A 13,703-nucleotide genomic window follows, 5' to 3' on the forward strand; every position below is an offset into this window, starting at 1 on the left:
CCGCCATCTTGGTTGGCAGTTAATTTGCATATCGCCCTGATTAGCCAATGGGAGGCGTGTCGGAGGTACGGTTAATTACCATGTTTGTCTATTATTAGATAGGATATCCTATTATTGACCCATCCTCAGTACCACTTTGTGAACCTCTTGGTAATGGATGCACTGGTCTTTCCATAAGCTTCTTGATGCTCTTTGTTTGTTTTAATATTCATAAGTAAGATATTGTAATTTTCTTTTTGTACATGCAATCCTTTATCAGTTTTTAATAACATGTTCTGCTGGCTTTATAAAAAAATTGGAAACTTTCTTTATACTCTGGGAATATTTAAATAGCAGTGGAATTATCTGTTTTTTGAAGATTTGGTAGAATTTACTTGTGAAATTTTCTGGTTGTTGTTCTTTCGGGAGTGTAGTTCTTTTAGCAATTTTCTCCAAGTTTTTTTGATAATTAGTTTATTGAAGCTGTCTTTTTTTGGCTCAGTTTAGGTCATTTATTTTCTAAATTACTTAGAATTGTGCGTAATATTTTATCATGATTCTTTTAATTTTCCTTGGATCTTTGTTTCCTCCATTTGCATTTATTTGCTTTAATTTAATAATTTATTGTTTTTATTCTGATATGCAGTGTTTTTATTGCCATTATTTTCTAGATATTATAGAATTTTAGTTTTGTTTTTCAGTTTGGAGTTAGGGGTTTTGTTTTGCTATTATTAATTTCTAATTTTATTGCATGGTTATTACTCTTTAGACTTTATTGATATTTTTTTAGCACCCCATTATATATTACTTAAAACAGTTTATGGGGTCTTGAAAAGTATGTTATTTTCAGAGTATATAGTTCAGCACATACCAATTAGATCTAGCTTATTAATTATGTAATTAGGTCCCCTTTTTTTCTTTTAAATCTCCTTTTTTAAATGTACATCTGAATCTTATTATTTGTGGTAGTTATGTTATGGAAAGTCACTGTAAACACTAAATTAGTGAACACTGAGCAATTGCTTTGAGGGGAAATACAGGATTAGGTTCCTGCCAGCTACTGGTTACAACATTTTCATCAGCTTAATAATATATAACCTTTTCATATGTGTTTCTGTTTAAAGGCACCATTTTAATATACATTCTTGATTTGTTAACATGGAACTCATGGCCAAGAGCCCTATAACTCAGGACAAAAGGGGCCACATGCTAACCTGACATGCCTGGCAGTCTTGCAAACTCTAAGACCTAAAGTAACCACAAGGATGGTCTGAAATTAAAACTTTAACTAAAAGCAGTTATGGTGGGTAGTTATGTCCTAGGCCGGTATCTTCATTGACAAGGTCAAACTATACCTTAACTGAGCCTATTGTCTTTTTGCATCTAAGATAACATACCCATGAAATGTCTGGGTAACTTGTAACTTACCTTTTTCCGGACCCCTCGGGGCATAACCAAATGTTCTTGATTCCAGGAGAGAGACCATAAATTCCTTCATTGTTATTGTTACCATGTTAATTGTTGACTGTTAACTATCCTGCACCCACTTAAGTAAAAGAAGTACGTGTCTATCATTTTACTTTTAATTTAATCCCAGAGGTTTCCCCGCTTTGCTTTCTCTCTCCTTCCTAATCTATCACCAATGGATTTCATGTAACCCACTTACATCTCCTCTTTTGATTGTAATGTATAAAACAAGGTGAAAAACTGCAATTCTCCAGAGCATTATCCTAGTCCGTTGATATTCTGCTTCCCGGCAGTTGTCGATAGTTTGGCTCATATAAACTCACAAAAATACTTTACAGGTTTGATTATTTTACGTTAACAACGAACACTTGTTTAAAGTACAAGAGCTGAAACAAAAGGGCTGATTGTCACTTTGTTTGACTTCATCTGTATACCTGTATGTCAGACTTAGAATTTTCCCTACTTTGTACATGTCCATGAATGACCATGAAAGTATCAGGAATGTGGTTTTGGGATTACAAATAAATTTTGGAAAATACGTGAATTTGCTAATATGGAATCCAAGAATGAGGATTGACTGTACTTCATCTGGGATAAGAAAGATGATTTGAAATATTTTTCTACTATTTAAAAATATTTTTTGTTGTATTTTCTGAAGGTTTTTTTTGTGTTATGACATCATAATGAGTCCTTCATGTAACGATTTGGCTGTTATTTCATGTCAGCTAAGATCATCATTATGAAGCTGTATTACTTCCCCCTCCAAACACCCACTTCACTCATTTCTACCCTGCCTGCTTTGTTCTCATCTCCTCATTTAGCTCTGTCTCTCCTTATTTCATGGCCTCACAGAGAGCTTGGAAATGCTCTAGCCACTGTAACCAGACAAACAATGGGTCTGTGCTGCCTGTCACTACGTGAGCCAATTAAGCAGAGACAGATATGAATCATATGTGAGTGTTTATTCCAATACTGCCGGCTATGCAGGAGAGCAGCAGGTCATCCACAAAAACCTGCTCTGCACCCCACCATAAGCGGCTGCTTATATTGGTAGAAGTACAAAAGGAAGTAGGCAAAAGGGCAAATGGGCAGTTTACAGACATGCAAAGGGCTGGGGTCTTCATAGGGCTTAGTGATCTGCAAAGCCTGGGGTCTTCAAAGGGCTGGCGATTCCGGTTTCTGCTGCAAAGTTGTTCATCTTTCCATGATAATAGGCAGCTCCAAAAAGGGAGGAAGGGCTGCTTTTCCAGGTGCGCTCCCAGGTCCGGAGTGCGGCTGCAGCCAGGTTAGAATGCGCCTTCTTTAATCAGAATAAAACAATCACGGTTAACAGAGCATGATTAATATTTCACAGTTCTAGCTGGTTCCCTAACATTCTATTTCTGCCCCTATCACCACCTCTTTTAGACCCAGAATTTATCATTCCAAGCAAGAGAAACTGTTGTAATGGCCTCTTGATATATATAATCAATATCAATGTTGGAGAGCTCTACACTGCTAACACTCTTCTCAACCTTCTCCCTTTGCCAGGTCACATATTCACCATATCCATCAACTCTTTATAGATTTTGTATTTCGGGGTTAGAACTATTTTTTTATTTTAGTGAAAATGTATTGTGTTTTATTTTTGTTCTCCTTGTTAAATTTTGTTTGGCTTCAGAAAGGAGATCAAGGCAGCATTGCTTTTATTCTATTTTTAATAAGAAAATCTGTTTTCATCTCAGCACATTTTGTTAAGTCTCAAATGTGTCTATCTAAACAGTTTATTTCCCTTCCGTTCCCTTCCCTTTCCTTCTTTTCCCTTCCCTTCCTTGTTGCTTAATCCCTTCACCGTTTTTACCCAACCTTGAAACCCACCTTCCCTGACAGCTGTCAGTCCGTTGACAGTTTTTTATCAAATTAAAATTTGTGGTATATTCTTGATTTTCATTCTTTTTCCAGGCTTTCAATTGCTATATTTTATTTAATTCTTGTTATACATTTATGAGATATTGCTCATGTTTTTCTGATTGCAAAAGTCATATTTTAGAAAAAGTATATTGTAGAATAGTTGTAATATTTACGAATAAAGAAGAAAGCAAAAGCATCTTAAAATTTTGCCACCCAGAAATAACAGCTATTGTTTGTGATTTTTTTTTCTTGTTATTTATTGAGCCCATTGTACAAGGTAGCTCAAATGGTGACAGTCTCTTACAAATGGTGGTGTTGAATTAGGGGCATTGGCAATATGTCTCCCAGTTCTGACAGTTTAGATTCTGTGAAATTTTATCTTTCTTGGTAAACCTTTCAAAAGGCCTCATTTTGCAGGTAGTATTATAAATTGATCTGACAAGTTATGGGTTATGAATCTGACTGATGGGGGAAAGAGGTTTTCTTGTTTTCGACTCTTATAAAGAGTTAGTGAAAAATAATAGCATAGACAGTTTTTCAATATTAAATGTTCATCTGAATGGCCAGACTAATGACTTTTAGGATGCTGCATTATCTACTAATGTGTAACTTCTCCTTGTTATTCTCTCAGGCCATGAGTAGGGCCAGAGCCCTCAGATCTCAGGCAGAGGACTCTGCTTCCGCCTTTATGAGTGCCGATGACTTTATGAGTGTAGATTTGGCAGAACAGATGGCTGATGACTCCGATGATAGCAGCACAGCATCAGCCAGTAAAGGAAGAGGCCGAGGAAGAGGCCGAAGAGGAGGAAGAGGGCAGAATTCAGTGTCAAGAGGAGGGTCTCAGAGAGGACGAGGTTAGCACTGAGGATAGTACAGTCTTTGCACACATTTAGACTCGGCCCTTGAGTGGGAAATATAGTACTATATTCCTGTTAGTATAAGTGAGTTACACAGTCTTCTAACAATTTATTTTGATAATGCATAAAGTCAACTTTAATGTAGTTCTGACATGAACATTTTAATTAAATAAATTTTAATGGCTGTATGCACAAAGGGTTTTAATTGCTCTAAATTACGTGTGTTTTTTTAAAAGAACACTGTATTTTTCACACAGCACCTTTGGGTACATTTGATGTCTTATTTTCTTTTACGTGTACAAAGGAATAGTGAGGCAAATATGTGCTGTTGAGGAAAATGGCTAGCTAATGACATAGCAGCAGGAAGAAAATTCCAGATCAGAAAAATTATTATTTTTGTTACTGTCATAAGATACAGATGCCCACCCTCTTATAAAGTGGCTTCATAAAATTTGTTTGAAAACAAAACCACCCCAAATACAATTTGATTTCTTAAAGCAATTACTAACATTAATTGCCATCGTGTTTAATGTGACCTGTGTTTACTGTTGTTTTTACTATTGTCACTGAATAGTCCAAACAATAGAATATAGTCATCCAGTGACCTCATGATGCATTATGTAAATCCATCCCTAGGAATATTTAAACATTATATTACTACATATTTTTTCATAGGAAAAATGGATAGTACTTTAGTTAAAAATATCCAGGGAGAGAAATCTTAATCTTCTAGTGATAATCCTGATCATTTTTCTTACATTTAGAGAAATTTTTCTTAAATTTTAATTGAAAGAGTATTAGCCAAATGTGGTAGAAGTATGTAGTTTCTGAAAATTGACTGAACAAACTCTAGATGTTTCTTCTTGTATATGTCTTTGGCTTTTTAGGAGGAAGTTATGTTTTGACATAACTTTATAAAGATTTAATTTGGTGTTGTTTCAAAAAAACCTTGGCTGCTGATATGATTGTATGTTGATGCTCATTATTTGCACAGCAGGCACTGGTCTGGAGACTTCTACTCGAAGCAGAAGTTCAAAGGCCACTACATCAACATCTAGAAATATGTCTATTCTGGATGGTGAGTATAGACAACAAATGATTATCTAGCAGTTATTTGTAAATTTCAACAGAGGAAGACCTAGGAAACTCCCTTAGTAAATCTCATTCATTTGTGTTGCCATCACTGGGGAGTCAGAAAGGCTGTTAGAATCACAGGATAAATTATACTGATTCAAAAGATCTTCACCATTGATTGGAGCTCTTGGAGAGGGTGAGCTGTATTTTTTTTTTCCTTTTTTTAAAAGTAATTTTTTATTATTGAAAGTATTACATATGTCCCCTTTTTTCCCCTATTGACCCCCATCCAGCCTGTCCCCGCACCTGGCCGTCATCACCCCATTGTCTGTGGAGAGGGTGAGCTTTAAAAAGTAATTATTATAGCCCTGACCGGTTTGGCTCAGTGATTGGAGCATTGACCCATGAACTAAAGGGTCTCTGGTTCGATTCCCAGTCAAGGGCATGTACCTGTTGCAGGTTCAATCCCCAGCTCCAGTCTGGGCATGTGTGGGAAGCAACCAATCGATGTGTCTCTTCACATCGATGTTTCTCTCTCTCTCCCACTCTCCCTCTTCCCCCCTTCCCCTCCCTCCCTCCCACTCTCTCTAAGAATCAATGGAAAAAATATCCTCAGGTGAGGAAAAACAATAACAAAAGAAAAACTTTTAAAAAAGCAATTTTTATAATTCCTTACTTTTAGACAAATTTGAAAATTTGATTATTTTTCCTTTTATAGAAGGGTCACTAAGACAGAAAAGGTCAGTATATCTACACTGGTCAAGAGAGAAGGAACTGCTTCCTTTTTTTTTTTTTTAATCCTCACTTGATATGTTTGGAGAGAGGAAGGGAGAGAGAGAGAAACATTGATTTGAGAGAAACATCGATCAGCTGCCTCCCACACACACTCGGACTGGGGATCGATCCCAAAACCCAGGTATGTGCCCTGACTGAGAATTGAACCCGCAACCTTTTTGATGTATAGGATGACACTCGAACCGACTGAGCCACTTGGCCAGGGTGGAACTGCTTCTTAATGTGTTGTTTACTTTCCTTCCTCATGCTGCTTTTGTCTCTACTGTTAGTATAGAGTCATGTGAGCTGTATTTAAGGGAAATTATGGTTAGGGTTCTTTGAATTCATTTCCTGTCTGTGTTGTTCTAAAGATCATCCTCAGACTAACGGGACCTATTTTTATAAACTATTTTAGATAATAACTTAATATAAAAATTTAATAAACTATTTTAAATAATTTGGTTTATGAGATCAGCCAAAGTTGTTAGTCAGATATATAAAAATACATGTCAAAATAGGTGGTGATAATTTTTCCTCCCTAGTATTTAGAGTATATCCATATGTATTTTTTTATATTATCTTCTTATAGGAGAAAACTTTTATAGGTAGGATTAATTTTTGATCAATGAAGAGTTGGACTAAATCTCACAAGATGAAATTTAGCAACGGTAAATATAAAATGCATTTATATACAAGAGGTCAGATATAAAAAAAAGAGTTCTGAGAGATATGTGACATTAGCCACAACCTGAGTCAAAAAGACTTAGGTCAGTAAGAGTTGTGCAGATTGACCTAACTATCCAAATCTAATGGTGTCTTAAGCATTATTAACAGGAGTTGTACATCTCTAAAGCAAGGAAGTTCTCCCTGTACACAGAATTGCATGCATCATGCCAAAAATCCTTGCTCATCTTTGGAACTATATTTCAAGAGGGATATCAGCTATATATAATCATTCAGAAGACAAACAAATATAGTATTTTTAAAATGGTGAAATTACTTAGAATATCAGATCTGGGAAAAATTCAAACCTTTACATAAATTAAGTCCTATCACGTGAAAGATCAAATAGATTTGACTTGTATAGTCCCAAAGGTAGTGATTTTAAAATCTATTTTGATGCCCTGGCTGGTGGTCTCAGTGGTTAGAGCATCAGCCCGTGCACCAAAGGGGTCAAGAGTTCGATTTCCAGTCAAGGGCACATACCTGGCTTGTGGGTTCACTCCCCGCCTCTGTCTGGGCTTGTGCAGGAGGCAGCCGTAGCAACCAGTTGCTGTGTCTTCTCACATCAATGTTTCTCTCTCTCTCTCTCTCTCTCTCCCCCTCTCTCCCTTCCTCTCTCCCTCTCCCTACCTGCCTTTCTCCCTCTCTCCTTTCCTCCCTCTCCCCCTTCTCTCCCTTCCACTCTCTCTGAAAAGCAATGGGGAAAAATATCCTCAGGTGAGGATTAAAAAAATGATAAATCTATTTTGAGTTATGGAGTCTTAAGAACCTGATGAAAGCTATGTCTTCTCGTTAAATAAATACTCATGTAATTGCACTCAATTTCGAAGGGTTCAAAGACCCATGGCATCCATCCATGAGTCCAGATTAATAACTACTGGCCCAATGAGGATAGATGGGAAAAGCTATAACAATTCAGATATTTAAGTTCATTATTTGATAAAATGGACCTGGAAGACAAGAACAACTTTGCCTATTCCCTCATTTATAAATGGGAGAATTGAGCTAAGCAATTTGCCCTAGGTTGATAAAACCACTAAAACTACTAAGAATACCTTATATTTATGAAACAGTCCATGCCTCTCAACAGCTCTATGGCACTGGTACTTAAATTATCCCTGTTTTATATAACTGAGGCTTTGAAAAAATAGGCAACTTCCCAAGGTCTCACAACTAGTAAATTCTAGAGCTTGGATCAGTCTCACAATCTCTAAACTCCAGAACCAGTAGTTAACCACTGTGCTAGCTTCCAGAGCAAGATAAGATTAGCAACCTGGTTCTCAGCAGAGGAGTCTTTGCGTTACACACGATAACCTATCAATGTGGAGGTGGAGAAAGCCGCTCAGAAGGAGGTGAACTGTGCCTCCATCAGAGGAAGTTTTCACCATTTATTGGAGGAAACTGACACTGGAGAAAGGATATAAATATCAGATCCGTTAAATGACTCTTAAGGAACTTTTCTATCAAGTCTGTTGCTGTATTTTGATTCAAGGATTGTTCAGTATTTAAGGAGAGCCAGCTGAGATCCTGGTCTTTTGACTTCAGAAGCATGTTGTCTTAGAAACACTTAGGAAATGGCATCCAGAAAGGTCCTGTTCCATTCTTGGCAGGCTTAAGATAGAAGCAGAGAAGGAGAAAGAGAAAAGACAGCATGGTAAACGTCTAGGCCAGGGGTGGGCAAACTTTTTGACTCGAGGGCCACAATGGGTTCTTAAACTGGACTGGAGGGCCGGAACAAAAGCATGGATGGAGTGTTTGTGTGAACGGTCTTTTTCTTTTTTTAGTTTTATTCATTTCAAACGGGCCGGATCCGTAGTTTGCCCACGGCTGGTCTAGGCTGAGTTCACCATGTCAGAGCTTTGTGACCGTGGCCAGTCACTCTCCTGGTGTGTTTACATGTACATTGGGACTAATAATCTCCGCCATATTGGAGTATTCTGAGTAAAAACAAAAAACCTGGCACTTGGTAGGCATTTATGAAATGTTAGTTATTGCTATTAAAAAAAGAAAAAACAGAGGGAGTTAGAAAAGTAGAGCTAATAAAATATAATCCACCATAAATTGGTTAGCATGCAACACATAGGCATAGGTGTTATAATGACCAACCTTCACCTTAGCCCAAACTCCCTTTTTTCAGCATGGTTTTAAGTGTTTTATGTGAAGCTTCTTGACATCATTAGGTAGAATTAATCACTTAAAGTGAGTCTTCAGGTTTCCATTGTTAAGAAATTAGTTAAGCTTATTGCTCTTTAAAAAAAAGTTTGTTTCCCCTCCAGCTGACTGTCCTTGGTGTTCTGCAGTTTCATTATGATGAATCTAGAGGGGGGATTCTTCTTTATCCTCCTTAGGATTTATTGGGTTTCATAAACTGTGAATTGGTGTCTTTCATCATTTTTAGAAAATCCTTAACTGTTATCTCTTCAATATCACCTCAATGTTATTCTTTTTCTCAATGTATGACCTTTGCACTCTCTTCTTCCATGACTCTTTACTTCTCTAACCAAGTTTATAAAGTTAAAAAGTTCTGTTTTATTTTCCTGTGCTACTTTCTGAGTAATTATTTCTGATCAGTCTTCCAATTCACTCATCTATTCTTAAAACTCTTCATTGAGTTTTTCATTTTTTTGGAGGCTGGGAGGGGGAGGGAAGAGGAAGTTTAAATTCTATTTGGTTCTTTCTAAATATGCTATGTCACATTTAGTAGTTTTTAAATTCTCTGAAGTTTTTTTTAAGCCTGGCTTTAATTTTTGTGTGCGTGCATAGTATTCTGTGTCTAATATCTGAATACCTTTGGCCTCTTTCTATTGTCCATTTCTGATTGCTGTTTCTCATTTGTGGTGTCTTCTTCCTTGCATGCTTTGTCATCTTATCTGTAAGAGTAATTTGACATCTTGGGTGAAGATGTCTCCTTCAGAGAAGACTCACATTTATTTTGTCTGGCTTGTAAGATTACCAATAGTCTTAGATCACTTTAAATTTAAAATTATGACTTGAGGACCAGCCAGGGGATATGTTCTTGTAAAATCCCACTCATCTCGGTCGCTAGTGGCAGTGGGTTTACCTTTGCACGCTGGGTGCTAGTGGTCTGGTTCTTATGAATGAGTGATTTTTAATTGCGTGAAGTTATATTTCTCAGTTTCAGAAGTCCCATCTCTGTTAAACCAGTCCTGGAAAAGGTGCATCTGGGGCTTCAGCAGAGCTGGAAGCAAAGCCAATGTCCAAGGTTGCATTCCACGGTGGAGCTGGGTCTGATGTAGCCTCAGACTAGTCACAGTCCGTTAGTCCATTGTGTGAAGGGTCCACCTGGATGCGGGCGAGTACAGAGTAGGAGAGCACACCCCTTGCAGCAAGAGTCTCAGGAGAGCAAGAGGGAACTCCGTTTGTTCAAGAGCTTCTGTATCTAGATTCCGTGCCCTTGCAGTGGCCACACCTATTCTGGCCAATGACCTGTTCCAGGTGTGACCGACAGGTAATCACCTTTGCCACATCATTCAGACCTTACTGGTCATTCAGACCTCACTGGGCATGCATCTGTTCTTTCAGGATCTCTGGAGAACAGATCTGGAGAGTGTTAAACCAGCTTTCTGGCAAAGCTATACAAATGGCATGCCTATGTTATCTGGCCTCTCCTTTGCTCCTTTTCTGTTAATTAATTAACTTATAACAGTATCAGAAGTGGTCTGGTTCCCCACCTGGAAGTCCTCTGAAGCCCTTCCTTTGAGTTTTAATGGAGGCTTCATTACACAGATACCATGATTAAATAATTGGCCATTGGTGGTAAATATAACTTCCAGCCCATCTCCCCTCCCCAGAAATCAGGGAATGGGACTGAAATTCTAGCTTTCTATTCAAGGTGAGTTTCCCTGGCAATCAGCCTCCAGCTTTAAATGCAGTCCTAAAGTCATCAAGTTAACATAATAAAAGACACCTCCAGGCATCTCACCATTTAGGAAATTCAGAGGGTTTTAGGAGCTCTGTGTCAGAAATAGGGACAACGCTAAATATACAGGGATGCGCAGGAGTGGGTTTACAGTTATGAGCAGGCGAAGCAGTGTATTCTTGTATTATCTATTATTATTTTTTATTATTATTAACCTTCGTTTGTCCACCTTGTGTATTTCTTATTGTAAAATCATAATATCACAGTTTGGGAATTGGAAAAAAACAGTGGTTTACTAAGCTTCATGTTTCTAACCAATTTTATAAAGTTAAAAAGTAACTATTCAAAGGAAAGTTTTATCATGGAATAAAATTTAAGCTGTTCTCTAGAATTCCCCTCTGGACTATTTCTTAGGTAGTGAATATGGTTAGCAAACTAGGAGTGAATAAGAAAGCTCTCACTGAAACCATAGCTCCTAACATAGCCACAGGGAAGGGGATTGCCACCCATAAGAGAAGGGAGACGTTAGGAGGGTTACCTATGATATATTTGGAATTCAGTCTGTTAAATTATCAGATGTTATTCTTTAGGTATTTATCTATAAAATATTTTTATCATAGGTGTCTTTATGAGCATGGCTTGTTTGCTATATTTCAATAAGCCGAAAAATCATATGAAACTGGCAGCGAGGCATTGATTTATTTTAACATAATTGCACCTCCCTTCAGATTTTAAAAAATTTAAATGGTTTTATAATTAGGCATCACAGGTTTTTGCAGATAGGAGTTAGAAAATCTTCTGCTAAAGAAATGTGCACATTTTTCTAAGTTATTTTAAGAACAACATAATGGATATTTCATCTTTTTCATTATAGCCTTTAAATCTACAAGACAGCAGCCCTCACGAAATGTTGCTACTAAGAATTATTCAGAGGTAAGAAAAAAGTTTTATAGTTGTGTTTAATAACTTGTGTATTCTGAATTACAAATTGTCTATTCTTTGACAAAGTAAATAAAAGAAGAAAACCTGTGGAACATTAAAGCTGGAGAGAACTTTACTAATTATCTAGACAGGGATTTTTTTTGTTTTGTTTCTCTTTTTTTTTAAATAATAGATTACATGATTAGAAATCTATAAATGTCTGCATCTAGTAATATTTTTAAGGATAACAGTGTTGAAACAAAAGAGCCCGTGCATGAAATACTAATTTGGAAGTATGCTCAGTGCAGACGAGGGCTTTATTTATGCCTGGTTTCCTTTTGCTGCGTGTAGTCTCATAACTCTGACTTGTGCCTTAATGGCTGAAGCTAGATTCAAGCAACTAAAAGGCTGAAGTCTAAGGACCTCTGTGTTCAGTTCTAGATATAACATAGGCCTCTTCTCTTCCTTTGCCTCCCAACAAGAGTCCAGTATGGGCTTGACTCTCCTGTTACCTCACTTTCAGAACCCAGGTGTGTTCACTCCAGGCCAGTGCTCTTTTTTCTATATCAGGGTTTCTCAGCAGCAGCACTGTTGACCTTTAAAAGAAATTATTGACTTTTAGAGAAAGAAGAAGGGAGAGAAACATCCGTTTGTTGCTGCACTTTTTTGTGCATTCATTGATTGCTTATTGTATTTGCCCTGATCGGGAACGATGCTCTAACCAACTGAGCTACCCCAGCCAGGGCACTGTTGACATTTTGGACCCAAGTAAGTCTTTGTTTTGAGGGACACATTGTAGGATGTTTAGCAACATCTCAGCCTCTACCCACTAGATGCCAGTAGTACCCACTGAGTTCTGACAATCAGAAATGTCTCCAGACATTTCCAAATGTTTATGGGATGTAAGTGGGGGTTAAAAATCACTGCCCGTTGAGACTCATTGTTCTATATCAGGGGTGGGCAAACTTTTTGACTCGAGGGTCACAATGGGTTCTTAAACTGGACCAGAGGGCCGGAACAAAAGCATGGATGGAGTGTTTGTGTGAACTAATATAAATTCAAAGTAAACATCATTACATAAAAGGGTACGGTCTTTTGTTTTTTTTAGTTTTATTCATTTCAAGCGGGCCGTAGTTTGCCCACGGCTGTTCTATATCATACTGCCTCAGCAGCTTTTTCTAAAATTTTATTCTTTTCTTTTTAATATGTTTTTATTGATTTGAGAGAGAGAGAGGAAGGAAGAGGGATAGAGAACTAGAAACATCGATTAGCTGCCACCTACATACACCCTACTAGGGGTTGACCCCACAACTTCCAGGCATGTGTCCTGACCAGGAATTGAACCAGTGACTTCTTGGTTCTGGGTCGATGCTCAACCACTGAGCCATATTGTTTGGGCAAATTTTATTCGTTTTGATCTCTCAAGTACCTGGCACAGTTGACTACCGCAGTTTGCAGAAAACTTCTTCTCTGTCCTTATTCTAATCTTGTTCTTTTATCTCTTAACTTCACCCTTCTTTTTTTCCCATCTTCTATTATTCACTTATATGTGGGTGTACCAGTGCTAAATAACTTTTATCCTGAGCTTATTTCATTCTTTTTAATCAACTATTGCCTGCTCATGTTTCAAGATCATATCTAAAAAAGTTATCATCATGTTTGCAAGGTACTTTCCCATCTAGATTTTTCTATTTTCAGGCAAGAACATGAGTTCAAAAAGAACAAGTCATGCCAAACCAGCTTTTTTTTCTTCTTTTTCATTTTTTTTTATTGAGGTTATACATATTAGGTGACTGTTGAATGCATTTAATTCCTTTAAAGCACAGAAGACAATCTTCTGATAGTTTTATGGACAAAATGCAGGAATATTGACTAAATTCGTAGCTGCTTGTACAATTGCATTTAATGGCTTTTGATTAATAAATAGTTGAATGTCAATCTCGAGGGTGAGGTCTCAGGTGCTAAAGGGTGTCCCAAAATTCACGCAAAAAGTAATTTTGATAGAAAACACAGATTTATAATTACAAATTGTAAATTTTTTATTGATTCATAAAGTATACAGTATAGGGTTATGTATGGAATAGCATATTGGGTAAATGGCCTCCATGGCTTTGCTGGCACATACGCACTCTTTTGTT

At 37.2% G+C, this 13,703-nt stretch overlaps 1 protein-coding gene across 3 annotated transcripts in view; it reads left to right on the forward strand.

Annotated features, from left to right (window-relative positions):
* Positions 1-13,703, forward strand: part of MRE11A (MRE11 homolog A, double strand break repair nuclease) — a 72,423-nt gene that overhangs the window by 51,179 nt on the left and 7,541 nt on the right. For all 3 annotated transcript variants that reach the window (XM_005883065.2, XM_005883064.2, XM_005883063.2), the window contains 3 exons: positions 3,968-4,190; positions 5,188-5,271; positions 11,519-11,577. In XM_005883065.2, the coding sequence (XP_005883127.1) occupies positions 3,968-4,190; positions 5,188-5,271; positions 11,519-11,577 (366 nt within the window). The remainder of the gene's footprint in view (positions 1-3,967; positions 4,191-5,187; positions 5,272-11,518; positions 11,578-13,703) is intronic.

Source organism: Myotis brandtii, unplaced genomic scaffold, assembly GCF_000412655.1.
Source record: "Myotis brandtii unplaced genomic scaffold, ASM41265v1 scaffold76, whole genome shotgun sequence".
Classification (NCBI taxonomy): Eukaryota; Metazoa; Chordata; class Mammalia; order Chiroptera; family Vespertilionidae; genus Myotis; species Myotis brandtii.